Genomic DNA, 23,971 nt, shown 5'->3' on the forward strand with positions numbered 1-23,971 from the left:
TCAATCTGAATTTACTTTAAAATAAAAAAATTCTATATTGATTCTAACTGTTCTACATCCAACTCACAGGTTTATCATTGCTTTGAGAAAAAAGATTATTAATTTACCCCTTTTAGAAGGGAAGATATAGTCAATTGTTCTGGGAATGTCATTTTCGAGCCTGAGGCCTGAAAAACAGGCTCAGGGCTTAACACTGAGGGATTTCTTCTATTTTAATGCCACATTCGGTAAGAAGGGTTAAATGAACGGTCCTCATGAAATTATATAATCAGACATAATATGCAGAGACAGCAGGTTGCAGCAGTGCACACACACACACACACACACACACACACACACACACACACACACACACACACACACACACACACACACACTCACACACACACACACACACACACACACACACACACACACACACACACACACACACACACACACACACACACGATGCATGACATGTACATTTTTACTTTAAGGAATGATGATACCGAGTCAGTTTCACGTTCGTTTTTTTGTGTTTTTTAAAGTTTTAAAGCATGGTTTTCCGGCAGAGTCGGGTCAGTCTGCACAATAAGTATTAACTTTGATATCTGAACATGATGAAGTCCTGTTTATATACGGGCAACAATAACATAGTGTCATACTTGTATTCATTAATCAAAACAAATTGTATTCTTACTTCATACGTCATCTGTACCTTTCAGAAGTCCTTTTCATTCGAATTTGGTGTACCCAAAAACCTGAATCTTATTTGTTTAATTCGAAATTGGAATTGTTTTCCTACATTTCCCAGATTAATTATTAATAATTTTCACTGATTACAGAGTATGGGCAGATTATGAGACATTGGACACCTTGGACTGTATACATAAAGCCCACTATAATAATACTAATAGAACACAGATGTATCCTGCCAGACTCGCTGATTCTCTCCAGATTCTCTCCAGATTCTCTCTTTGCATTTAGTTTCTCACAACTGTGATAGCGATTGGTTGAAAACTGCACCCTCATTATTAAACTTGGGTGAAGATGGAAAAAAGACAATAATACCACCAGGTTTTGTGCCATCCCAGAGAATGACACCCTAACTTTTTCACTGCACTCAGGTCAGGTGTTTCCATCCAGAAACAAACAGCAATATACAAGTGAATGGTTATGAGTAACAATGCAAATGTCAAGAAACAAGAAGCCAAAATGTATACTGAGAGATGTCAGCTATGTTAATCAGGATGGATTTACATATATATATACTGTATATATATATATATAGATATATATATAAACCCCGACCTCTCAGTGTCTGAACTTCCACTATGAGCTCTAGAGGAATCACAAAAGCATACACTGAAAAATACTGAAACGTTGACAGTATAAAATACTGTGTGTACTACTGTGTGTACACTGAGAGGCAGCTGCAGCTCCGGAGCCGCTCATCCACTGACGGGAAGACCGGCAAGATAATAAACCCTGATCGCTTGTGAGTGTCTTCACACCTTCTATGAAGCTGATCAGTGTGTGAGTGGGTAAATACTGAGTGACCGGAAGACTAAAAGAGCACCAAAAAATGTAGTTTGTTTATTATATTATGGAAAAAGAAAAGTAGGATCAGCAGGGATGTTTGTATAATTGTGAGAGCTCAGTCAGGATCTGATCAGTGCCACCAGTGTCAGGATATTCACAGCAAATGTGTTGGATTATAAACGAAATGATACGTTTTATCTCAACAGTCTAAGAAAATGTGATGTGAGATAATCCACTTATTTTCCCCCGTCTCAGTTCTGTATGTGACCTGTGTCCCAGTTTGCCAATTCTAAAAGTGCATTCATCTTAAATGATTCAATAATAATTGCTTTTCAAACATAGTGTCCTCATGTAGCTCTGCTTGAATCCTGTTTTTGACAAAGTGAGGAAGAGAATTCTCGTAGGTAAAAACATGACGAGGAGAATCATTCGTTTACCCAGCTCTCATCAGACCTAACCACTGAATGGAGCTTTAGAAATGAAAGCACTGCACACTGTATGTAAAATACACACATGCAGACAAACACACACACATGTACAAATGGAGGTCATGACTCTCTTGCAGTGAAATCATTTTGTGTGATGCTGTTTGAGATGAAGTGGACTGTGAGGCACGGGGCAGTCGTAGAATATTGTAACCTGTGTTTAATCTCAGATTTTCAAAAAAAGAATATTTTACAATCCTTTCTAACAGTGACTCTTGAACAACAACATAAATACTGTGCTGGAAAAAATGAATGAATTAAAAATTAAGCAGTTTATTTTTTCCCGCAGTCTCTTTCTGTAAACATTGAAAAATGCAAATCAAGTCTCCTCAGTTCTCGACAAGACAACAACATCAAAATAACAACAACTGCTCCATCTGTAAGGCCCGGCCGCCTCACTATGCAAATAGTCTCTAATGGGCTCAGAGCGAAATTATTTCTTTTTTCATGTTTCCGTTACCTTCTCTTCTCTAATCCATTTAATGTTGGAAGGAGTCAACAGTTCTTAGTTTTAGATCCAGTAGGGCGGAGCAGAGTTGAGAGGGGAAGGGGTGGGGGGGGGGCATCAGAAGAGGCTGGTCAGCGTGGTCTGTGACGGGCTCCGGCACTCGTGGACGTCCATGCCGCCCGGCACGGAGCTGAGCACCGAGGTGACGGTGGGCATGGTTGGGTTGGTCAAGTCTGTGAGGGTGGTGGGGGTGCTGGAGGGGCTCATGGAGGCGTTGGAGATATCTGAGGCCGGGCCCGACGGCGTCCCCCCCGGCAGCGTGGAGCCGTCCGAGGCCTTGTCCCCCCCCGTGCTCTCCTGCCGCAGCAGGTTCCTCCTGAACTTGGCCCGGGCGTTCTGGAACCAGACCTGCAGGAACAACATCATCCTGTTACTATAGGAACGGACCACCTGAAGACCCTCATATTTAATCATTACCAACGGGTCAGCTTTACATTACACAAACAAATATATGTTTTGCATCTCTAATGGTATCTGTTGTATCCATCTACACTGAAACAACTGAAACGTTGACTTTAATTAAATGTATGATGTCAACAGATTTCACATAATTGTATTAGGTTAGTTAAAAGCAATAATATTAAGTTTATATAAAAAATAATAGGTTCAACGTTTCAGTTTTTTACGTGTACGTTTTTAGATGTAGGTCTTCACCATTTATGGGTCTCATCATCAGTATAAAGGACACTTTAAACATTTCGGGTGTAGCATCTCCTTCTAGGACTAGTGTCCTTATTGCTGTGAATAAACCACACAACACAGAAATATTTTCACATGTATAATTTCTTTGTCTTTCTTTGTTCCGTGCAAGGTCCGGGATTATAAACCAGGAAATGAATAAATATAAAATATATAGAAATAGAAATAAAATATATAATGGTGTATATAATTCACACAACTAGAGGTAATTCAAACTCTGTGTAATCAAATGTTTCAAACTGTGCTGAAATCGATGGACATTAAGCTGTCTTTGGCTCTTTTCTGCTGTAACAATGTCCATGTCCCCTCATAAATAAAGGGATTCTGATTCTGGTTAACACAGTGCATCAATTAGCAGAAGCTATTTCCCTAACCAAAACCCAGACGTTTTGAGCCTAAATGTAACCAAGCCCTCACCAAATCTGACACAGATCCTGCTGATAGGGACATCAGAGGAAATAACGGTATTTTGTTTTTAGTTTGATGGACCTTTTGCAGCAAAACAGCAAAGAATAATTTTTGATGTTGCAGAAACCCAAGTAGACTTATATTAACTCGCCACACCGCAGCACAACACACACGGGTGAGCATCTCCTCGTGCCTTTAAAAAGTGTGTTTGCGAATTACAGTCAAGGATAAAAGAACACTTAAAAACACAACGCTGTGTACAAAACTCATAAAAGCCTTTCTCTCCAGTCAAAGCCCGTGGTAGCCACAGAAATAAACTTTTCTTTCATGTTTGCTCATGAAAGAAGAGCCTTGGCTTCCTGCTTTAGATGATAGTGTAAAAGATAATAATTGACCTGTCTATAGTGTGTATAGGGATAAAAGCAGCTATGATTTCAGTCATTACTCTCGTTAAAAAGGCCCTGCAGCACACTTTGGAAACACGTACCCTGCTCCTCATTCTGCCTGATGTTAATGTATATACTATTTTAATACACTCCATCTTTGCTCTCTTTTTCAATACTGAAAATGAGAATGTGAGTTGTGTTGAGTCTGCAGTGTAGCAGTGCTAGCGCTGGAATCATGACAGAGCCATGGGAAACGGCTTCAGCTGGAATAACAGGCGTGAAAACGGGAATGCATCAAAGCAAAACGACTGCTTTGTTTTCTGCAAGCGTTAATTAAAGCAGCGGGAGGATTTTTTTCCTCCTCAGAAAGAATTTGATTCAGAAACCTTTTTGTCTCCTTTTATTCTTCTCAGTCCCCCAGATAATTTGCTGTCGTCTTTTGTGGAAATCAAACGCTGTGTTGTGCTTCCTCTCTCTTTGCGTGTACTACAGAGCTTTTTGTTTTTCATCTCTCAGTACTCAACATAACGTCATATCTTCCACTGAAATACTACATCACATTTGTTTCAAGGCTTTCTTTTCAGAGGTAACTTTGCATTCCAATAAAAACATGCATTGAATGTTGTAATGTTTATTGTTGCTTGAGGTAATTAGAATCTCGGATTCTTTTTTATGCAGCTTTTAAAAATAGTTTCTTAAATGTTTTAATCTAAGTGAGAAAAAAAGGCTTCTTTCTGATTTTGTTCAGCGTGTTTGCAGTTTTCTTTCCAAGAATTTCACCGGAATAGAAACATCTTAAAATAAGCAGAGGTCCAGTAAAACCTCACTTCTTTAGTTTACATTTGGAAGAAGGCTGATGTGCAGAAAACAAGAGAAGCTCTTTAACCCCTGATAGCATTTGTCTCCTACACCATTGAGTATAATGCAGTAAAGGACAGAAAAAGACTGTAAAGGACAGTGGAGGACAGTGGAGGACAGTATAGTAAAGTGGAGGACAGAAGAAGACAGTGGAGGACAGTATAGTACAGTGGAGGACAGAAGAAGACAGTGGAGGACAGTATAGTACAGTGGAGGACAGAAGAAGACAGTGGAGGACAGTATAGTACAGTGGAGGACAGTATAGTACAGTGGAGGACAGAAGAAGACAGTGGAGGACAGTATAGTACAGTGGAGGACAGAAGAAGACAGTGGAGGACAGTATAGTACAGTGGAGGACAGAAGAAGACAGTGGAGGACAGTATAGTACAGTGGAGGACAGAAGAAGACAGTGGAGGACAGTATAGTACAGTGGAGGACAGAAGAAGACAGTGGAGGACAGTATAGTACAGTGGAGGACAGAAGAAGACAGTGGAGGACAGTATAGTACAGTGGAGGACAGACAAAGACAGTGGAGGATAGTATAGTTGTGGGTACCTGAAGGACCCTCTTGGTGAGGCCGGTCTTCTGGGCCAGCTGCTTCAGGTCCTTGGCGTCTGGGTTGTGGTTGATGGCGAAGTAGGACTTCATGGTCCTCAGCTGGTGGTGCTTGAAGGACGTCCTCATGCGCTTGGTCTTCTGGCTGGAGCTGTACTGGGAGTCCCGGTCCATGGACTCGCCGTCATTCTCGTTACAACTGAGCGCTGCGACAGGAGAGGACAGCGGGTTAGACACAGATTCAATCACAACCATCATTATTGAGACGTGTTCAATCCCTCACTTCTGATTGGCTGTTTGTATGGAACACTGTAGGCTCTCCTCTTTAAGTGACACAATATTTAGCTCCCAATATTTCCATGAGCCCAGTAATGAAAGCCTGCTAATTTTTAAGCACAGACCATCTGGAAATGCATTGTATAAGAATTATATTTTTCATTTCAAACCTCAAACATTAAACCAAAAAATATGTGATCATAAACTCTTAGGCAACCACAACTATGAGCAAGCATAGTAAGCAATGCAACATTCTATGTAATATACACTGAATGTTGAGTTTAAGGAGTGGAGAAAATGATATATGAAGAAAGAAAGAAAGATAAGTTTGAACTGAGGCTGTCAAATCTGTCTGTCTGTCTCTACATGTCTTTCTGTCCTGGTAGGAGGTGGGAGCCTGGCTTCAGCAAACACACACACACACACACACACACACACACACACACACACACACACACACACACACACACACACACACACACACACACACACACACACACACACACACATGTATTTGTCCCAGTTTGCAGATTTCTTGGCAATATACAAAGTGTTGCTGCATGCATAACAGTTCGTGTTCAATATCTGAACGCAAATGATGAATATGAAGTGAGTGAAACCATCAGAATAACACTTCACTTAATTAGTCCGTACACACCAGGCAGAACAAATGCTGCTTTCCGGCCAAAGCATATGCCGCAGCATCTTAACAAAAAGCAGCCTGTTTCCACACACACACACACACACACACACACACACACACACACACACACACACACACACACACACACACACACACACACACACACACACACACACACACACACACACACACACACACACACACACACACACACACACACACACACTGTTCACAATGTTTCCTCAGAGCTGCAGGACTCCACATGTTCTCAGTCCTGGCCTCATGTGGCTCAGGTGAAGCTCGTGTTGTTTCTGGTCTGAAACAGAAGAGGGCGCACTCCTCTCCCTCTCCTGACTCTCTTCACAGGATTTCTCTTCAGTGTATTTACCAAAAACACACAATGCACTGAAACTAGGCTTCCTTTCTCCTTGTTATCTTCCTGATGAAATATGTTGTTCTTATCATTTCAGAACAAACGATTTTCTTAAAGCAAAGTCCAACACTGATAGGTGGAAACATTTGACTTGTTTTCGAGCAGTTGACTTGTATGGTTAATTATAATGATTATAAGTGGCAGCATCTTAAAATAAAGAAAGTGATGTGTTGGCTCAGGTAGAAAACACAGTAAAAATAAGTCTTCCAGTGGAAACTAGTGTGGGGGGGTGATTATTTACATGGGAGCAACTTATTTAAATTAACCAAGACTAGTGGATGAGATTGTAATCAACTTTATTGTTACACTAGTAATAGTAAGATTTACTAACTAAAGAATAAAAAATGAGACCCAACCAGACAGTTCTACCTTCAGGAAGTTTCCTCCCTGCTCTCTATTCCGGTGAATAACTCTTCACATCACACTGACTCTGGAACACACCAAGGCTGACCCTGCCCCAGTGTGTGTGTGTGTGTGTGTGTGTGTGTGTGTGTGTGTGTGTGTGTGTGTGTGTGTGTGTGTGTGTGTGTGTGTGTGTGTGTGTGTGTGTGTGTGTGTGTGCGTGCCGTGAGGGGGGGGGAGGTCTGTAGATGTCTATTCAAACTGACAAGTGAATAAGGGCCAAAGCAAAAGCCAGAGCATCCAAAAACTTTTTTCTTTATCACAGATTGCATTAAATGAAACATGACTACTAACCATTAAACATCATTATTTTTAAGATGCTCATTTACAACAGTCAGAGATGTTGCAAACCGTAGACTGCTGCAGATTATAGACTTAATGAAATCTAAATGAAGCCGTTTGAAAAGTTTAATCCACATATCTGACACGTGGAACTTCAAACTGTCAGTATATGTAACTGCTGTTATTTTTGTATTAACAAACGTTAGACTGTAAATCACTTTTCCCACCATTTAACAATTGATTTGTCGTTCTTCTCTGTGGAGGCCTATTTGCTCCTGCCTGGCCTCCTATTGGCTTGCATGCTCTTGTCTTTGTGCAGTCAGTGTTCAGGTTTATTCATGCACAATGTTTGGCCTCCACATGGACATTCTGACAGAAAGCATCAGCTCACTGGAACTGCAGACTATAATAATGTGAAGGTCCTGAACACAACACACAGCTCCTGACAAAACCAAAACTAACTTCTATAAAACTTTAAAGAAATGTGGAACAGTTTCGCTATAAAGTCAATATTTAGCACATTGCCTCACTGAATGAAAGTGACACAAGGCGTGTTCAGAACTGTTGTGTGCTTAGATACGAATCTATACATATTTAAGAGACATGTAATCGCAGGTTATAAAAAAACATAATGTCAACTTTTCCACAAAAAGCCGACAACAAGCAGGGCGCAGACCCGACATGCAGGAATGTTCCGGAGAGCTTTCATAATAACGGGTTTGATCCGAGAGAGACCTTTAATTTACAATAGGCAGCGATGATATATATATTTTAATATTTTGCATGATCGCATACAAAAAAATTAAGAACCAAAAATAAAGGAATGATATACATTGATGATAGCAGTCTGTATTGCTTTAAATGACCCAGCTTTCCTTCGCAACATGCTTTATAAATGCTCCTACCTGCGTTATAAGCCGCCAGCTCGGCCCCCGGCCCGGGGCTCTTCCTCTTCCGGGGCCGGCCCTTCTGCACCGAGCCCACGCCGTTGAAGTAGGATAGTCCGAGAGTGTTGGCCGGGCCCAGGCCTTTGTGCGGGACAACGTCCGCATGGTTAAAATGAGTCTGATATTCTCCCTGGATGAGAGTCTCAAAGTGCAGCCGACAGTACACCAGACTGTCCTTCATGCCAAAGTGGTCCCCGGTGGTGAGCATCTTGCTGCAGGTGGTGCACGTGAAGCAGTTGAGGTGGTACACGAGGTCCCGGGCCCGCATCACCATCTCCGAGGCCGAGATCCCCAGGTGGCACCGAGCGCACCTCTGCACCGAAAATCTTCTGCGGACAACACAGAAACTCGTCAGTGGCTGCAAGTGTGTGTGTGTGTGTGTGTGTGTGTGTGTGTGTGTGTGTGTGTGTGTGTGTGTGTGTGTGTGTGTGTGTGTGTGTGTGTGTGTGTACACACTCTGTTATGCCTTCTAATGCAAGCAGCAGAACTTTTACGCATTAAAAAAACATGCATTCACTTTCCTGCGCACCACTCAGGTTAATTCACTCTGTATTAATTTGAAATATGAAATATGAACATTAGCCTGATGTGGCCTTAAACAAAATCGGACACGTGACCGCTGTTATTTTCACTTTTCGAATAATAATAAAGCACGGGTGGAGTCTTCCAAAGCTATCCCAGTCAGCGATTAGTGGGGTAGAGAGAGAGAGAGAGTGTGGGTGTGTGTGTGTGTGTGTGTGTGTGTGTGTGTGTGTGTGTGTGTGTGTGTGTAGGGGGGGGGGGGTCTTTCTATTGAGAGCATGCTAGACCCACAGACAGTCAGCATGATTCATTTTGTTCTTTCTTTCTTTCTTTCCATTTTTCGTTTTTACTTTCTTTCTGTTGTATATGTTCAGACTGAGAAAATTAATGGAACTACAAGGGTCTTATTTAGATATTTAATTATGGCACAACATATGACATGTATTCAGTGCAAACATTTCACTATCAGTTTTTATAAACCCATAAACCTACCAGGGTAAAATATGTGACGTAGAAAAAAAATGCTAATTCTGTGTTTTTTTAAATAAACCTGATTTATTTTTTGTTAAATCAAGGGAAATACAAATATAAAGTATTTTTGGAATTACATTTTTACATTTCCCATCCCTGGTCATGTGTGATGCGTAGCCAGAAGCCACATTTACCATATTTTGAAACACGCTTTATAGGCTCTAAATGTTCCAAACGGTGTCACTTAACAGCCCTGACACTATGGGATGGACAGTGGACCCTACCTGTAGTAGTCCTCCTTGCAGTAGATGCTGCCGTCCTTGCTGAAGCAGGTGAGCTCTGACTCCAGGTTCAGCTTGCACTCGCAGCACTTGAGGCAGCGCATGTGCCACTGTTTGTCCACCGCCAGCAGGTAGTACCGGTCCGCGATCTTCCTGCCGCAGCCCGCGCACAGAGCCACGCGCTCCCCGGGCATACACGGCAGGGACTGCAGGAGAGAGGCACGAGGGCACAGAGTCAGGACGGAAGAAATACAGTGTAGAAAAGGTATGACATCCGTTAGCCTGACGTTAAGTCATGCTAACGTGGGAGAGGATTCTATTTCTTTAGAATAATACTAAATATCATCAGATCCAGCCTCAGAGGCCAGCTCTCACGTATGGGCTGATTTTAGAAAAAGAATAAAGACAAATTGTAGGATTAAAAAAAAGTATTTCGTCTCAACAATATATATATATATATATATATATATATATATATATATATATATATATATATATATATATATATATATATATATTATTATATATATTCAGTATTAGGCCTGAATATTATAGTGATATTAAAATGAAAAACTGTTAGATAAAGACAAAGCAAACTCCTCTCTTTGACCAAAATGTAATAAACTAAATCATAGCAATATTTGTATTACAGTCAAGGAAAGTGTATGCTTATAGTAACCATAACATATGAATATGAATGACTGCTACTACAGGAGACTATAAAGTAAAAATGAGACAGTGATAATAATATTTATAATAATTGCATACAGCAGCAGAATACACTTATTTATAAACGCATCTAAAGTGTTTTAATATAACCTTCTTAATAAGGCACATGTCCACGCGGTGTGGCTTTTAGAGGAACATTTATATTTTATGGACACCATGTATGTGCTTTTCATTTCTCCTAAAGATAATAACAACGATAATTAAACGTACACGAACACAACGCTTCGATACGAGACTGTCATGAAATGTTATTTTCGAGAGGCCTAAAAAACGCACGTGCATGCACACACACGTATATCCTCTAAAAATGATTTGCAAATGAAGTTGGAAACTGAATAAAAATTAAATTGTCCTCCATTGCATTTTCTCTAGTTGTTTTTTTAATGTATTATTGCAGTACATTTAACAATGACTACCGAACCTTACAATTATAAGTTGTGTTTTTATTTAATTGAAAGTGTGCACACAATAAACAATAAGAAACACAATCATACTCTACTTGTCAATTCAATATACACTTTCAACTGGGTTTGGCTGTTAATGTTTGTGCTAATCTTCCTGTATACATATATTTGAACTGGTTTGTGCACCACTGAATATGTTCTGTATTGTCCATATTTACTGTGGGTTTTGAGGCATTTAAAATGGATAATTTAATTAAATGAATTGCTGTAAAAAATTAAATAAGTCCAATAATTGTGCAACCTGTTCAGCTCTGCTCAGTTCAATCTCTGCTGACTGAAATAAGTTTCATGCAGGATCAGGATCACAGTGGCAGGCCTTTTGGAAGAAGTTTGAGAAGGCAACTAAACAATAATCTGACTGGGACATTAGTGTGACAGTTGTTCGGTGTGAATTGAAAGTATAATTTTGCTATTTCATGTGCTTATTATTCTTTTATGATATGTTTATTTGCAGATATATTTCCTTTTAAACATATAATGGGACTCGTAGTCATAACACTTTTTAGTCAAATGCCCTGATGTGTATCCACTATAGATCTTTCTCCTTGCTTTATCTTTTTTTAATTTTCTTTGTTTTTATATCGTTGTTTATGATCGATCCCAAGTGAAAACGTGCAATTAAAAACACTTTAAAAACGGCTTTGAGCAGCTCTGTCACATGTTGTGCTGCCCTAACGAGGCCACAGTCTCCTACCGTCTCTGACTCCCCCATATCGATGGCCGAGCTGATGGCTGCTGACTCGCTCTTTCCTCTCCGGTCCATTTCTTCCACCACACCGTGCACGTCGCCTCCAGGGAGGCCATGGAAAAGCATGGTTGCCGCAGAGGGGATGATATTATAACTGTTCTCTTCGGATCTGCAAGCCAAGATGTCCATCAGAGGCGAAAGCCGGCGCAGGAACGCCTCTCACAAGTCCTATTTTAGGGGTTCCTTTCTTGCCGTGACAAGTGAAAAATCCAGATCAGGGAGGAAAAAATATGAGGGAAAATTGGACACGTGTTCTCCCCACTACGTCTCATCTGCCAATGGAAATCGTCATCCGAATCTCTGCAGCTCTCATTATTAATCAGCTATGATTAATTCATAAATAACCGCACAGATTTTGGTTTTCTTAGTCGAATTTAGTCTAAGGTAAGGTGTTATTTCTTTCTTATTACCAAATGCTTTTTCTATATTTTCTCTTCCATGTACGATGAATAAACATACCAATAACAGAAGCCCCGCTGCATGTGTCTCAGCACCGATATCTGCTCCTCGCCGGGACTAATATTTCAGGATTTCGACAGTCTGCAAGTCATTGGAAAATGTCTCCCCTTTTTGTGCAGAACAACAACTCTGCTACACTGCCACAGCCGGCAGGAGCCTCCTAAAGCATCACACAGGAAGATAGAACAAAAATATATGTCCAAAAAGCTGTCAGGGAGCCGGGGAAAGACTTCTCCTCCGGGTTCAACAGTAGGCTACAAGTTGAGGCTTCCAGCAGCTGATGGATGTCGCTCAGAATACTTTTCAGTGGAAAACAGGAAACACAGCAGCGTGCAGCTTTATCCAATCCCGCTGGCCGTCCGAAGCAGTTTTCCTTTACAGTAGTCTGTTTGGATAATGTTGTGTCTTTTGCCAAGAAGATTGCATGTGCGTAACAGCAGAAGAGGAGGAGTTGGCTTTACGTTGACTGATGATAGGCGAGTGTTTGCTGGCCCCCAAAACCGCCGTTCCTCCTTCTCAGATCCCGGTTGGACTCTCCGCTCCTTATCAACGGGGCCCTGTTGCGTCACGACGCACCATTTGTGTTCATTGGCTGTTCCGCCGCCACCGAACTGTTTGGATCTACTTTTACAGAGCTGTCTGAGGAAGCAATGGGACCACCGGCCAACCTGACGTCTGTCCGGAGCGGCTCTGAATGTTATTTGAAAGGAGAGAAGAAGAGTGAGGCAGGTTCAGTCCTCTGAGGTGTTGGAGCTGTGCGCGGAGCTCTGCTGGGACCTTTCCTCCTGTGACGCACAGTTGCTCCACACTGTTGCTGCTCAGCTCTCCATGGCACCACAAGGCTGGAGCAGAACTGCAGGCAGTCACCAAACCAGCCATGAAATAAAGAACACGGCTCACTTCCGATTCTTGATTTTTTATTTTAAATTTCAAAAGACATTGTCATTAGTTCAAAAGAACTAATGAATGAATGAATTAGTTTAACTAACCCTAACTAACCCTAATAACTAACCTAAAACAAAAATTGTTCAAAAGACATTAACCCTAACCCTAATAGAAGCGCACAAGAAAAGAAATGAAAACAACGTTTTTCTGAAACTGTTTATTTAGCTCCTCAAAAACACAACTTTGACTCAATATTGTTTAATGTTTAGAGGTACATTTGGTTAATTTCCAAATCAAAACTACACGGTACAAAACTAAGTGTTGCTTATATATTCGTTTGACAAGATTGAAAGCAGAGGCTTTCAAATCTGATTGTTAAATCACATTTCCCTAGAGATATTAAAATCCAATAAATGAAAGAGATTGTAGAGTTATAAAAATAAATACAGAATTGTATTGATACACGTGTTTAAACACATCATGATTGTTATGTAGAACTTTGTGTTAATGCATAAAACCATTTTGGCGACACTGGGTGTCATCTCTGCATTTTTGCTTCATTGATTTGTATTTATTTATTCATTTATTTATCTGCTCCCCAGTCAGACTCCTCTCTGTCACTTGATGACATGTAACAGCGGCTTCACCTCCTCTCAGACAGACAGCAGAACAGCGCGAGGCTCAACTGATCCCGGATCCGCTGCTTCTAATTAGCTCTCTGCTCTTAATTGGGAGGGGAAAGTGGACTTCGTCATCAGAGGATTTATGTGAGACCGGAGGAGAGGTTTGATCTGCACAAAAGACGGTATCTCCAGCGGTGTGGGAGCGTTACACCGCTCTGAGATCTGTGAGTCAATCCGAGCACTTCAATGATTCAAAACCAGATCCATCCAGCCGCTCAAATTCCTCTCGTTATTATAAAGCAGCAATGTTTGAGCTGCAGATTTATTCGATTATACAATATCAAAATGATTTTTATAATGTGTTCCTTGATATGTATCATTTATTTTTATTTTCCTCGCTTCTTCCAAAAATACCTGTCCTGCAATCACCCCCCCCCCCCCCCCCCCCCCCCCCCCCCACGCGCAAAACAGCTCGCGTTTAGGCTATAGTGAAGTTTTATAGCACAAATATGATGTTAAGCTCCTAAATCCTTATGCTAATCAGCTCCTCTGTAATACCCTTAATTGAATACATGCATATTTATCATCTGCGTTTCTCTCTGCTATAGGCCTGGGTTTATACATTAAACATAGCGCAGCGGGCATGTCTGCGGGCGTGTATGAAATATGATATTAGGTGGTAGTGTAAGATTAGGGGGAAATATCTGTTTGTATGTATTTGTACCAGAAGAGCCAAACTGCGCCTTGTTCCTCTGATTTGATTTAAGTCGATTCTCAGGAAGAAGAAGAAGAAGAAGAAGAAGAAGAAGAAGAAGAAGAAGAAGAAGAAGAAGAAGAAGAAGAAGAAGAAGAAGAAGAAGAAGAAGAAGAAGAAGAAGGGGAAGAAGGGGAGGAAGGAGAAGAAGAGCTGAGCAGGCCGAGGTCTGGGCTTTATGTTGGAATATTCTCAGTAATGTGTGTTCACAATATTCACCACAGAGGAGGAGAAAACTAGCAATATGATAATTAACAACAGCGTGTTAAGGCACAGTTAAAATAATCCAATATGTATAATTCATCCATGGAACATTTATTAAAAAAGGTAAAACTGAATGAATTACAGTTCTCTCTCTCTCTCTCTCTCTCTCTCTCTCTCTCTCTCTCTCTCTCTCTCTCTCTCTCTCTCACCCCCCCCCCCCCCCCACACACACACACACACACACACACACACACACACACACATTTTCCTTTTCCTTCTTGTTCCATGGGGGCAGTAGACTCACATCCTCTGGAAGAGAACTGAAAGACAGAGAATCTGAAGGCAAAGCGTCACTAACGGTCATAGTGTATTATCAGTAATACATTATTAATATATGGAAACAAGTAGGTACTGTAACAGTGAATACAAAGGTTAAATGACTGTTTTTAAATTGCACTGATTCAGGATCAGTTGTGAGACTTTCACTACACTGCCTGGATCATTTAAAACAAATAATGATGATGAAATAAGGAGCAAGTTCTAGAGCATCAGCTTATTAATACATGATATGTTGTCACTATTTAAATTGTAACCCTTTGTCTAAGAGGTTTTATTGGAACAATTTCTGAAAATTATAATTCAGTAATTTATTTGTGGAATAGTTGAAGAAGGGATTATATTAGGTGTTGACAATAGGATTGTTTATACCATGAAATTAAATAAATGTGTCCACAGTTTTCATTCACTTCACACCGTGGTAACTGTCACAGTATCTCTGTGTAAAGGCCAAATGGTTTCACAAATCAATGAGAACGACGCTTTTGTGGCAATGTTGGACTGTATATGGATTTTTGAATAAATATGGAGACATGATTTGATTGGACATATATTTTTCAAGCCATAAACATATATTTCTGTTTGACAAGAGACCAACAATAAAGTCCCCAAATGTAATTATTATTTTTTGTTGTTGATGTATAAACTTACATTTTTCTGTCAATTGAATTTCCCAGCATGAAGGTCTTCATGCTGGGTCAAAGCCATACCCTTTGATCAGAATGCCATATTTTAAATAATGTCATCTTTTTTTGATGAAACCTGTCAATGTTTGAATCCCATACAATTCTTAGTAAAAGTACTGAGGACATGACCTCAGTGACCCCAATGGTAGCTGCAATAACAAAATAAAATGGCCCGTATGATTTCAGGTTCAAGTGAAGTTGCACTTCTGAAAAATGTGACCAAAATGGAAAAAATATTGCCAACTCAAACATAAAAAACATTCAGGGTTTAGGACTAAACTTGGTGATTTGGTGGCGTGACTGGATGACATAATGTTCCAGGACACTGAAACTGACACTGGGGAAGAAATCTTTGCTTATATTGACAAAACCTTTGATGTTTGTGATGAAAATATTAATTGATATTAGGTCTCCTGTTACTGCCGATCAGCTGTTTAACTCCAACAACAAGTCTAGAATGCACTAACCCCAAAAATCACCAAGTCACTAATAACTCAAATACTTAGTTTAAAGCATCTGTCCATGTGTGTGTGGTGTGTGTGTGTGTGTGTGTGTGTGTGGTGTGTGTGTGTGTGTGTGTGTGTGTGTGTGTGTGTGTGTGTGTGTGTGGTGTGTGTGTGTGTGTGGTGTGTGTGTGTGTGTGTGTGGTATGTGTATGTGTGTGTGTGTGAGTGTGTGTGTGTGTGTATATGTGGTATGTGTCTGTGTGTGGGTGTGTGTGTGTTTGGGTGTGTGTGTGTGTGGTATGTGTGTGTGTTTGGTATGTGTGTGTGTGGAATGTGTGTGTGTGTGTGTGTGTGTGTGTGTGTGTGTGTGTGTGTGTGTGTGTGTGTGTGTGTGTGTGTTAAATGCTGATGCAGCTCCACTGATTACTCCTGTCCCGTAATGATATCCAAACGGGGCAGCCATCAATAAGACAAATCTGCATTTCTCAGAAAAACATCACCCTCGTCAGGCTGCTGGCATCTTTTTGATCTCTCCTCGTGTTTTAATTGTGTTCTGCATAAAGGTAGAGGGGAGGCATGGGGTGCGTGTGTTTAATGGGATGCTGCTGTGGAAGTGGGGAGTGGGTTACACGCTCTCTGAGGAGAGCTCGGCTGTAATTAAGAAAGGGAACAAAGCAGAGGAGACTAAAAACACATGAAAGGGAGGAAGCAGATCACCTAATCACTGTACGTGCACATCCCTGCATCGCACACACACACACACACACACACACACACACACACACACACACACACACACACACACACACACACACACACACACACACACACACACACACACACACACACACACACACACACACACACACACACACACACACATTTAATGCAAGGAAGAATCAAACATGAGCGTACACACAGAACACACACCTGAGCCTCTCAGATGTCCCTCTCATCATGTAGCATATTTTCCTGCAAACATCCCAGTTGTTCTCGAAACAAATGGCATTTCAACTCTCTATAGGTTCACAACCTGAGGCGCAGGCCCCCCTAAGGGGTCACACAACTAATCTGGAGTCAGGGAAAACCAGAAATATAATAAAGAAACAAGGTTTAATACAATTCCCTTAAAACACATCTTATGGTCTTCCTCTATTAGTAAGTGGACTTTGAGTGTAATAATTATTATTATTACATGTCACTTGTTAGACGCTTTTATCCAAAGAGACTTACATACTCAATACTGTGGACAATCCACACAGGAGCAATTTGGGGTGAAGTGTCTCAGGGACACAACGACATGCTGACTGCAGTGGGGTTTGAACCTGTGACCCCTGATCCCAACACCAAGGCTCTATCCACTGTGCCACAACAACATAATTCTAGCTTATTGTTGAGTTTATTTCACTGTAATATTTTGTTTTTGTCTGGTATACAGCATGTACAGCTCTGGAGTCATGTCTCTATGTCCCGGGTAAATCCAGCCAGGGACTCTAGTTGCAGGGTATTTGCCATCGATCATTCCCTATCACCTCTCTTTTATTAGTTATCTAATCAATTCATAAAATGCTCATAATATGTTTTAACATCATGTTCAAAATATCATAATTTGGATACACAGTGATTTGTATAACAAATGATAGCTTGTGAAAGCCTGGAGAATTTCACCTCTTAACATTTTTAGAAAAAATAATGAATAAGAGAAAGTGATAAAATGACAGCGCACATCTGTCTATAGCAGGCGGCACACGATACCAAAACAGCGCTTTATAAAAGTCAGATCTATTGCTCTTTCCTGTCTCAACTTTCTATTTCCTAGCAGGATGTAACCTGGAGAAAGTGAGGAAGGGAGGAAGTCAAGGAGACGAGACATCATTGGGACTCTGGCGTATGATACTGAAGCATCCATCACTCTAGAAATCATTCTAAAGAAAAAAGAATACCCTGACTCAAGGACTAAACACACAATATATGCACTGAGAAAATGGAAACGTTGACTTTAATTCAATCTATTATGTCAACAGATTTCACATCGCTGTATTAGGTTAGTTGAAAGCAATTCAATTAAGTTTAAATAAAACATATTAGGTTCAACTTGATATTATTGCTTTCAACTACCCTAAAACAGTAATGTCATGTCTGTTGACATAATACATGTCATTAAAGTCAACGTTTCTGTTGTTTTTTCGTACTGCATGTTTAATTAAAATTGTGAATCCTCTGCCTTTACCACACAAAAAAACGAACGTATTACATTTTCTTCTACTTTCTATTTTACAAAACGTTGTGTTTCGGAACGTGTGGTCTTTTATTAAAAAGCTTTCAAGAACTACATTTCCAGTATTCCCCGCAGAGGGGGGGGGGGCGGCTGGTGAGATGGCAGCACTGGAATCAGTTTGTGAACTTAGCTCCAACTCAACCTACCTAGTGAAGGAAGAAGATGTCACCCTATCATATGTTTTGATTGACAGGGGATCTACAGGAAGTGCTGTGGAAAAACACCAATGACTGAAAGCATCCACAAATACACAGACAGTGATGTGATGTAATGACCGTCCACAATTACAGGAAGTCCCAGTAATGGCAGCAGGAGAGAGCAGGGATGTAGGAGGGCAGCCATGACGAACACACTCTGAGGTAAAATGCACTGATGCTTCTTTATTCTCCACGTTAAGCACAACATCACCCAGGAGGCACTGCTCCCCCTGAGAGTGGGGGGAAGTGACAGAAGAGGCATGGTGTTCCAAAGCAGGACATGATTCTAAATGGATACAGAGGACACCATGGAATCTGAAAAGCAGTTTCAATTATTTGCTGATCTTGAAGACTTTTAATGAATGTTGAAGAAACGGTGTAAAAGGCCATAATAAGCGATATCACAGGTCTATTCTGAAAAGGCGAAAGTGTCAGGCCTACTGGACAAACATACACATTTAAGTTGAAAAGACAAAAATTAAAACAACCACATTTGTATTTTGTATTCAAGGCAAGGCTTATATTTATCTAATAATAAGATTATGCAGTACATTCTTATTTCTATTGAAAAACACCATAAATACAATTTGTATTTGAAAAGATTTATGCTTTTATTGGCTATTTATGATTGACTGTAATCATGTAGGTGGAAGACAATGAACCGGTGTGATTATTGCAGGTAAATGATATAACCGTTGGAAAGTAAAATAAGAATACCACAAAGAAAAAATAAAACACAAGTTTAACATTGTTAAATTAGTTAAAATGTAGATTCAGAATATTTAATTGTCCCTTAAATGTACATAAAAAGGACATTTGCAAATAAAACACTCACTCACATTTCTATACGATTGTTATTAGGATGTAATATCATGCTAACAGTATTTCAAGTTGATATTTTTGCCACTCCAAAAGATATTTGGTGCATTAAACTATAATATGAATAATGATGTTTTGAACTGATCACTTGTTTGTTACTACAATGTGAATCGGCAAAGGGAGTATAGATGCTTAAGTAGTATAAAAGCAGAAAGTGTTATTCTGAGGCGTGGTGGAGTGAGGTATGAAGTCAACTATAATGCAATATTTATAGAGAAAGTAGAGAAAACTAAATAAGTGTAATTGTTTTGGATTGGTATGTTCCAACACTCACTGTAGATATAGGTTATTCAACAGACTGTTCATGTTCCATATTTCTTTAATGTTTATTCATATTGTATATTCTGCTCTATTCTTTTTTAATTATTCATTTATCAAATTATTTTTAATGTCAGTTTTGTCTTTATTTGATAACGTACAATAAAAACCAGACATTTATATCCTAATGCATATACACATATATATATATATATATATATATATATATATATATATATATATATATATATATATATATATATATGTGTATATAAACGGTGGTTTCAGAGCAGGAAGCTCTGTGTATCTAATAGCTCTGTTCAAAGTCGACTCTCAGTGGGGGGGCTTCAGCTGATTCTCACGCACCTCGATAAACTCTATACATCTGATCATTATTGTGCTTTATAATGCAGCGTGCGTCGTTGTGGTACATTCTGCTAAATTAAGTGAAATATTTCAACATGTCGATGAATCCCAGCCTTACAAATACATTTTCAGTGTTTTCATTCTGAGAGCAGACCCGTCAAAGTCCTAAATTCTTGCACAAACATTTTTTTTAATCAATCAAATTGACAGGATTAAAAGGATTTATGGTGAATGGAGATAATCAATAATTAGAGTTGTCTGTTTCTCAGAGTTGTGGAACAGTTCTCCCTGGTTTTGAGCAGCGCCGTGCTCCCACCAGAGGCCTGTCAATCAGCCCCAGACTGCAAGGATTACAAAAGAAGCTCATTCTGCCACAGGAGCCCCTCTTTGGAGAGCAATTCTAAAACTTACATGCCTCTTATTTGTTGGGTCAAAGGTTAAATTGCTGACCCTCCCCTCCATTCCTCCCTCTCGCTCTCCCCACCGTGGCCAAGCTGTACTCGGAGCCTTATATTTACATGGATTAGAGTCCTTTCACGCTGAAGAAAAGAGCTGGTTCACAGTCAAAGCCCGAGGAGCAGTCCATGCTGCCCGAGTGGCCACATTATTCACTGGCAGACAATGACCATATTGTAGTTATGTGAAAAAGGAGGGGGCAGGAGGAAAGAGAAATCCCCCCTTTGCCATGGCGAAGTCCTACACTTGTGCCACAGAGAGGGGAGGGCCGAGCCCCATCCGCTTTTTCAAGCAGAGCAAACAAAGCCTGCCCACTGTGAACAAGATGAAGATGTCAAAAGCTTTTAGGCAGGGGGGTGAGACGGGGTTTAGGGGATAAACCAACAAAACAAGTGAAAAGGTCTTTTCTCAAATGGATAAATCCTACTAAGTCTACATTTCCACATCAGATTTACTCTCTTCTTTAACATCCTCTCTCCTCCCCCTCTCAATAACCTTTCCAAATCAAATCATACGGAAAAAGAAAGAAGGAAGTTTCTTAACGCAAGGAGGTTAACACACTTCTCGTTTTTTTACTGATAAAGATATCACTAATCTTAGAGAGTTTACTGCAATATTTCCCAGCAAGGACCGGATGAGCAGAAGCTATAAAAGGTGGCCAGGAGTAGAACAATTTTACGTGAAAATCTAATTAAAGGAGATTTAGAAACCATCTCAAACTGATTTCAGAATCAGCTCCTGACTCACATTTCAAAAGCCTTGAAAAATGTGAATTTTTCTTGGTGCAGCCTGAAAACGAAAACCCCTTGTCTAGGTTATTCTGGCTTTGTTACTGGCATATTTCCTAGCAGTATATGAGGAAATACAGCTATTTCTCCCCAACATGTACCCCTGGCAGTGTGCTGTCTCAGAGGACAGAAGCCTGAGGCACTGTGGAGTGAATGACATAAAGAGGCCTGGTATACAGCCACAGCCAATTCACATGCAAATGGCCAGCCTTGCACTGACTCTGATTAACTCCCTGTGAGTTCATAGTTTCCATGTTAACAAAGATTTAGCCGCTTTTGAGCGAAGCGGTACATTAAGTAGGCAGAGACAGAGGGAGCGAGGGCTGGTGGCGGACCTTACAGTAAAGCCCCCTCAGGACATAATGCAGCCTCCGTGTTGTGGGCCTAATCCAGCTCACAGAGGCAGGACAGAGCCGGCGCTGGTACAAGGAATGAGAAGAAGGAGACAAAGGAAAGCAGCACTCTTGTTTTTCATTCCATCTCAGCAGCAGAAGTCCTCCAAAACCCCATGACTGAACGCAGTGAATGACTTGAGACTGAGCCAGTCAAGAGCTGTGTGCCCAGCGGACCCTATGAATGAGAATGGGTCATGCTGCTCTATAGCACTGCATGTATTTGCTTTTCAACAATGTCAACAGCACTGCCGTCTCACTGATTGCATGTTGACTACTAAATCGGCCACAGCAAATTAAAGTTTGTGAAACAATATTTGTAATAGAAATGTTCACAACAAGTCAGAGGAACAACACCGAGGTGAGATTGAAGTACAAACAGGGAAGCATTTTTTATTAAAAAGTTACAATATTGATGTGGCTTACAGAAAGCTCAAGAAACTTTGTTCAATGTGTACTTGTTACACTGTTTGTCTTGTTATTGATAATGATATCAATTATTTCATTTGGAAAATGTTAATTCCAAAGAGGGCTTATATGGTTTAGTCATGAATGTGTAGGTGGATCCTACATTGGTTCAACGGTCTTTGATTTGAGCTTACAGGGGCCCAATAGAGTTGTCTGGTGAACAAACTAAGTTCATGTATCTTTCCAAAACATATGTGTATCTTTGAGGCCTAATACTGTAAACATGATGGATATAGTTCTTCATACATTCCACATTTACAATTTTGAATTTCAAAATTCTCTAAATCCTACATTGTTAACAGAAGGGTTTGCTATATTAAATTGTTATCCTGTGTGTCCAAGCATTGATTTAAGTATATCAGCAGCCATAAAGGAATCCTTCACCAACAAAATAATCATTTGTAAATCAACTAATAATAATAATAATAATAATAATAATAATAATAATAATAATAATAATAACTTTAATTTATATAGCGCCTTTCATCAACCCAAGGTCGCTTAACAAAGAAACATATAAGGACAAAACATAAAACAGGGGGCAGAAATGGAAGTGTTACATTGCAGGGGGGGAAAGAGTGAGTTAATGTTGGAAGGCTTTGTTGAACAGATGAGTTTTCAGGGTTGATTTGAAGATGTTCAGAGAAGGGGCATTACGGATTTCAGCAGGGAGGGAGTTCCAGAGCGTGGGGGCAGCAACACTGAAGGCACGGTCCCCGAAGGTGCGGAGGCGTGAATGGGGAATGGAGAGCAGGCCGGAGTCTGAGGATCGAAGGGTGCAGGACGGGATGTATGGGTTTAGGAGATCTGTGAGGTACTGAGGGGAGAGGGCATGGAGTGACTTGTAGGTGACGAGGAGGAGTTTGTAGGTGATGCGTGCCTTGACCGGGAGCCAGTAGAGGTTGAAGAGAGTGGGGGTGATGTGCTGCCAGGGCTTGGTGCGTGTGAGAACCCTGGCAGCTGAGTTCTGGATGTACTGGAGCCTGTCCAGGGTTTTGCTGGGAACCCCGGACAGGAGTCCGTTGCAATAGTCCAGGCGGGAGCTAATAGCCGCGTTCACACCAAGTACTTTGCCGTATTTAGTGCCGGCACTCAGAGCCCCGGCACTTATGACCCCAGGGCACTTAGTACAGATCGCGTTCACACCGGAGTACTTTTCCCTGAGGGAAGATTACTTAAATGAGCCGCTGACGTCACTTCGTCTTCTTCTGCTTTGGGTTTACTGGCAGGCCGCAAACAACTTCACGGCGTATACTGCCACCCGGAGTCCCCGGCCGGAAGTCCCCAAAACATTTCAGAGTTGTACGAGGCGTGGTTTGCAATTCGCCCAGCCAACCAGAACTGGGGCACTTTTTTCCCCCAGGAAAGTACCATCTCTCAGCAGGCACTAAAAATGGGGGTAAAAGTTCCCGAGATTAAGTGCTCTTTTTGGTGTGAACGCGACATAAGGGGTACTAACGGAACTAAACGCGAAAAGTACGGTGAAAAGTACTCCGGTGTGAACGCGGCTAATGAAACAGTGAATGAGCTTCTCTGCAACAGAGTCGGAAAGTGATGGCCGGAGTCTGGATATGTTTCTGAGGTGGAAGAAGGCTGATTTTGATACTGACTTGATGTGGTTCTGAAATGAAAGTGTTGAATCCAATACAACGCCAAGGTTGCGGACCTGAGGGGATGGTGAGATGATGGAACCGTCGATGTTGAGGAGCAGATCTCCAACCTTCCCGAGCAGTGCTTTGGGGGCCACAACCATGAGCTCAGTTTTATTACTGTTACGTTTGAGTAGGTTGGTGGTCATCCAGGTTTTAATTTCGTGGAAGCAGTTGATTACTGACTGAGGGGGGGATGGGCAGAGGGTTTTGTGCTGATGTACAG

The 23,971-nt window shown here is 40.8% G+C and overlaps 1 protein-coding gene across 2 annotated transcripts; it reads right to left on the reverse strand.

Moving 5' to 3' along the window:
* Nucleotides 1-2,545: 2,545 nt before the first annotated feature.
* Nucleotides 2,546-11,892, reverse strand: lhx2b (LIM homeobox 2b). Of its 2 annotated transcripts, none has more exons than XM_034118429.1 (5): nucleotides 11,568-11,892; nucleotides 9,684-9,886; nucleotides 8,365-8,732; nucleotides 5,424-5,629; nucleotides 2,546-2,865 (listed from the first exon to the last, which is right to left on the reverse strand). In XM_034118429.1, the coding sequence occupies exons 1-5, from the start codon at nucleotides 11,748-11,750 to the stop codon at nucleotides 2,575-2,577; spliced, it is 1,251 nt and encodes a 416-aa protein (XP_033974320.1). In that variant the 5' UTR covers nucleotides 11,751-11,892; the 3' UTR covers nucleotides 2,546-2,574. The 2 variants fall into 2 exon arrangements, with proteins under 2 accessions (XP_033974320.1, XP_033974319.1); XM_034118428.1 differs by having other exon boundaries at nucleotides 8,365-8,735.
* Nucleotides 11,893-23,971: the final 12,079 nt, after the last annotated feature.

This window comes from Trematomus bernacchii, unplaced genomic scaffold (assembly GCF_902827165.1).
Source record: "Trematomus bernacchii unplaced genomic scaffold, fTreBer1.1, whole genome shotgun sequence".
NCBI classification, from domain to species: domain Eukaryota; kingdom Metazoa; phylum Chordata; class Actinopteri; order Perciformes; family Nototheniidae; genus Trematomus; species Trematomus bernacchii.

Coding starts and splice junctions, on each gene's coding strand:
- lhx2b (XM_034118428.1), bottom strand. CDS start 11,750: ATGGACATCTTGGCTTGCAGATCCGAAGAGAACAGTTATAATATCATC. Junction 8,736..9,683: donor TGCAAGGAGGACTACTACAG/GTAGGGTCCACT, acceptor TGTTGTCCGCAG/AAGATTTTCGGTGCAGAGGT. Junction 5,630..8,364: donor GCTGGCGGCTTATAACGCAG/GTAGGAGCATTT, acceptor CTCCTGTCGCAG/CGCTCAGTTGTAACGAGAAT.